Source organism: Drosophila eugracilis, unplaced genomic scaffold (genome assembly GCF_018153835.1).
Source record: "Drosophila eugracilis isolate 14026-0451.02 unplaced genomic scaffold, ASM1815383v1 contig_2167, whole genome shotgun sequence".
Lineage (NCBI taxonomy): Eukaryota > Metazoa > Arthropoda > Insecta > Diptera > Drosophilidae > Drosophila > Drosophila eugracilis.
The window spans coordinates 3749694-3754680 of record NW_024573052.1 but is presented as its reverse complement, the minus strand read 5'-3'; the positions used below and the strand labels follow the sequence as shown (position 1 = coordinate 3754680).

At 44.1% G+C, this 4987-nt stretch overlaps 1 protein-coding gene across 1 annotated transcript; it reads left to right on the top strand.

Moving 5' to 3' along the window:
• Nucleotides 1–3664: 3664 nt before the first annotated feature.
• Nucleotides 3665–4192, top strand: LOC108105439 (heterogeneous nuclear ribonucleoproteins C1/C2-like). The gene has a single exon (XM_017212024.1). The coding sequence runs from the start codon at nt 3707–3709 to the stop codon at nt 4190–4192; it is 486 nt and encodes a 161-aa protein (XP_017067513.1). The 5' UTR covers nt 3665–3706.
• Nucleotides 4193–4987: the final 795 nt, after the last annotated feature.

The window sequence follows — 4987 nt, the reverse complement described above, 5'->3', positions numbered from 1 at the left end:
GGAAGATTATCTAGGAAGAGTATGGATTTCAACAGGGCAAATTAAGTGCGAAAGCTGCTGTTCTGGTCATCAACAAGAATCTGAAGGCATTCGCATACGCCTTTTATATCAGAGAAGAACTAACCTCTATGTAACTAACTTGGACTTCTCAGCACTTGGCTGTCAGTCCAAGGTGGTTTTGAGATCCAAGAACAACGTCACAGTTCACCTCTTTGATGAGGATCTATTTGTGTTTCCAAGTCAGTCAGATTGTCCCATACGACTTTACGTTAAATGAGTTTCTTATACATTTTGGAAGCTCTTAGGAAAACTACGACATCATTTAGTGTTCTGAATTCGAACGTGTTAACTATGATGCCTTAAGCACATAAATAAGTAAGTAGATAAATAGATATAACCAACAAAATATGATCTTGTCTGCATTGCAGTGCATTTATACGCTACCAGAGGCCGGCTGCACTTGAGGGGTTTTAATTTGCAACTTAAGGAAATATAACATAATGGCAAACTTTAAATTTTTGATAATGCCAGCAACAGAGTCAACTGCTTGGCAACCACCGAAGGATAAGGAGCATCACCAGCCAGAAGCAGAAACAGAAACAGAGGCACAAGCACAGACTTCAGCGTCCTTCCTCCTTCATGTAACGTGCGCGTGTGTGCGCCTCCGCCCCCATATCTCAACCCCTTTTCCATGTTTAAGACCCAGCAGCCACTTGAAATTCGCAGTGCTGTGAACTTCCCAGAATTGCAACTCAAACAGATAAATTGTTCTTAACAAAGCCTCGTAGCTCTTTATAGTTTCCAAAAATACGAGGACTCTTAGCAAAATGAACAAAACATTTTTGAAATTAGACCTCTAAATTCGGTTTTTTGTTGGCAAAATAAATGTATGTTAATGAAATGAATTCAGAAATAGCTTTAGTACTTATCCCGACACTTCAGCTAATAGATATTCCGAGATCTTGACGTCCCCACGGACAAACGTACAAACGGAGAAACTTGTAGAAGCGCAGATCAAGTTAGGAAAAAGTTCAAAGAATCAAATACAAATGCTTATAGCTTTGCTTTCTTAAGGCTTGAATACTTCATGCATTCTCGCCCGCTAACCGTTGGAATTATTCAGCTGTAAAGCCGAGAATATATCGCCAAATTTGGCCTTGGAATGTACATTCGAGGTAAGCCCACGGGAAGCTTACGTCCCTTACGTCCCTGCTCCTGTCAGCGGCACCATCCTTTTCTGGCGTCTTTCACTTGAACTTCTTCATCATCTTCATCGTCCTCGTTCGTCCTCGTCCTCGTCGTCGTCTTGAATTTTGCGTAGTTATTTTGGCAAGTGCAAACGAGCAATTTGAAGTGCTTAAATATTTGATATTGGTTTTTCCTTGCCCCCCCCTCCTCCAGCCACCAACTCTCTAGCTGTCTAGCCCTTAATGCCACGCCCCTTTTGCCGCCCTCTTACTTAAGTTGTGTGCAACATTTTAATGAAATTGCCGAATCATCTCGGGCAATGGCTGGGAATCAGCGAAGGAATTGCAACTGGCACCGAAATTCGATTTGAGGAATCCCAAGGGTGTTACATAAATTTCAAATAAATTAATTTACACCCGCCCGCCCATCAAGCCATTATTTTAGAACTGCGGCAGGAACCCTTATCGGCAGAACTTGTATACTTAATGGAAATATTATATAATGGGATAGGATGGATATTTCGGCATGTGTAAAGTTGCTCAGAGATGCAATCGTTTAGCTGTTAACTCAAATGATTTCAAATCGAATTTCTGGGCAAATTTTGTAATGCCAAAATCAATTAGATAATTGTTTGCACTTGTGTGCACACATGGAAGCTAGTCTGTGGCTCTGGCTGTGGCTGAGTCCGTGTCTGTCTCTGTGTCTGTGTCTGTATCTGTTTCTGTGGACTGCTGGCGCTTAGCATAATTGTTAAATTGTCGAACATCGACTGCTGAAGATTCAATTCCCAGTATCCAGTATCCAGCATCCGGCGTCCGTTCACTTGAATGCCCCAAGTTCCCGATTCCCTATTCCCGATTCCAGTTCACCCACATCCCAGGCATCCAGCAGCCAGGTTGTGTTCCTCCAAGGCAGCAGATTAAAGAGGCAATAAATAGGCATTAAGTGGGGCAGAAAAGTGGGATCTGGAGCACCAGCAACCAGCAAGCAAAGCACAGACATCAGACATCAGACAGCCACAAAGAAATGTAAGTAAGTTGCATGGAAATGTTTTCTTTTTGCAATTTGTTGGGGTTTGAAGGCGATGCGAGCCATTCTCAAGCCACACGGCGAAAGTAGTGGGTAATTTGGGGTCGAGCTAAAGGGAAACAACACTGCGAATATTTAAGTTGATTAGCTCATCCAGAAAACAGCAACAAATTGGAAAATTAAGAAAATTATGTATAATATAGTTTGATATCAAATTAAAAAGAAATCTAACTTTCCAACATTTTCCCTCAGTGTCCCCCGTTGCTGTTATTGCTTCTGGTCAGGACCGAGAGGAGGGCCAAGGACAGGACAAAGATGCGGACGCGGATGAAGACGCATCATCAGCATCAGCATCAGCAGGAGCAGACGTAAGATTGTGGCATCCTTCAAGTGGATTGCTGCTAGACAAGCTGAAATAAAAGCGAATAAAGGCCAACGAGGAGACGGGCTGGTGTGTGGACTTGGATGGTTCAGGTGGTGGCGGCCCAGAGGGTGGGGCGTGCCACCGCAAACGCTGGCAGATGGAATGGGGAATGGGGAAGCCTTGGCTTGCGATGGCGATAAGCGCAGAAAAGTTGAAGAAGCAACCGTAAAGAAGTTCATCTAGATACAATGAAAAGAGCGGATCGAGGGGTGAGGACGGCAGTGGGGGAAAACCTGCTGGAAGATGGGCCGAGGGGTGCCGAGGGGTGCCGAGGGAGGGAGAGGCGACAGGGGGACTCAAAGTAAGACATTTAATATGAGAAACGAATTAAAATGGAATAAACGGAACTATCAGCGATGAAGGAGCAGATTAAAGACCATCGAAGAGTAAAAAAGGGGTTGCGGAGAATGGGGTGAAAGGGTAAGAACAGTGGCGCAGTCAGGACTTGATACTGCATGGGCGGGGTTGGTTAGTGCTTCCAGAAAAATGTTCGTAGCTTTCTTTTTGAACAGAACATTCGTCTAAGACTGCAACAGAGGGGACTCCCTAAACCCCCCTTGGAAGAATGACGAGTGGAAAGTGAGCAAAGTCTGGTAATAAATAGAGATTAATGGAAAAGATAAGACAGATAACAGATGGAATTTATGTCTCTATATCTGTGGGAGGAGGACCACCAAAAAATGAGCAAATGCTGCCCTCGGCAGAAAGAAAGTAAGGCAAAGAAATGCAATAAGAAGATGGGAAATTAACCGGAAAAGAAAGCCGAGAAAATGCAAAGGTGTGGCCAGAAGAAGCAGAAAGAAGCGAAATTAAAACTCAAGGAAAGGACTCTGGGAAAAGGAACGGCAAATGGCAAAGTTAAGATGACAACCCACAAAGAAAACCGATTAAATGATAATTTAAATACCCAGGAACGGAGGGATTCTTGCAGAAAGCCGAAGTAACTGTGACAACCCTGTAATATTCGGTAAGTTTCCTTACATAGTCTCTGGTCCCACTCTGAGTGATTTGACAACTTTTACTGCTCGTGACAATCTGAAAGGAATAGGAAATAAAATCTCGACAATGGCTGCAAGCAACGATATTGGGGGAATTAAACTAACCACTGGACCAACTTGCCTCACCAGCAGGATCTTCGTGCGCAACCTTCCGGCTTGCACCCGCCACGAGCTGGCTGAATTATGCCAGCCGTACGGGAAAGTCCTTGGCTCGCTAGTCTATAGAAGGCTGGGATTTGTCCAGTTTTCAAACAAGAAGGAAGCCGATCTCGCCATAGAGAATCTCGAGTACATGGTCTTCAAATCCAATGTGCTTTATGTTTCAAATGCCAGTTTCCGATCCTTGAAGCTGGTGGTTAACTCCCTAGTGGACATGGTGAATGAAATCAGGGCAGCTAGAGGGGAGGGGCCGGGCCCCACCTTAGAGGAGTATGCCAATATGGAGATTTCGTCCGGCTCTTCCGAAGATGATTACTCTTCCGAGCTGGAGGACTACCCCGATCTTATGGAGTATGTCGAGCAACACCCCAATCCTCTTGACGATGAAGACTAACCGCCAAAACTTTTATAAACTTTTAATCTAATTATAAATGAATAAAACTAATTATATATTTATGTCAATGCAAAAGGTTACATTGTTTTAATACTGCTGACAAGGGTTAAAATGTAGATTACTTTGGGGGGTTAAGAAGCCAAGTAATATGCTTAGTTTAACACTAAACTTGCAGAACAGCTTTTGGCCAAGGCCTTCTGAGCCAAGTGTATATCTTTCCAGCTAAAAGCATTTCCTATTTACGATCCACTCCACCGATTTCGATGCAACATAAAGCGAGGCAGCACTTGGAGGAGTTTTAAAGGGGAGAGTGCAGGAAAGGGGAAAGGAAAGTTGGCTGGCAATAGCTCGAATTGCGAAGAAATTCTCTTCCCGACTTTCTCCTCGACATTCTCCATGCTCCATTCTCATTTGCAGCCCGAACTCATCTCACTTTTGTTGCCCGAAAGAATTTGCTCATTAGAACTTGGCGCAGCTGGCAAACTTTTGCACACAGCCTATTCCTGCCTATCCTTTTGGACCATGGCTCAGACCACCCCCTACCCATCACCCGTCTCCTAACCATCCCTTTCGGGCACCCCCAATGGATTTGCCATGTTCCGTGTTAGTTAGCAAAAGTGAAGAGCATCACACAATTGCATGTTGACTACCATAAAACTCATCGCGATGCATGGCACACGCTCAAACGCACACAAGTCTTCGATACACAGTGGCGGTCAAGTCACTAGGTGCAGGCTGAGTTTCCTTGAGAAGCCGCTACAAAAATATACAAAGTAGTTTTGGTTTCTGAAATGT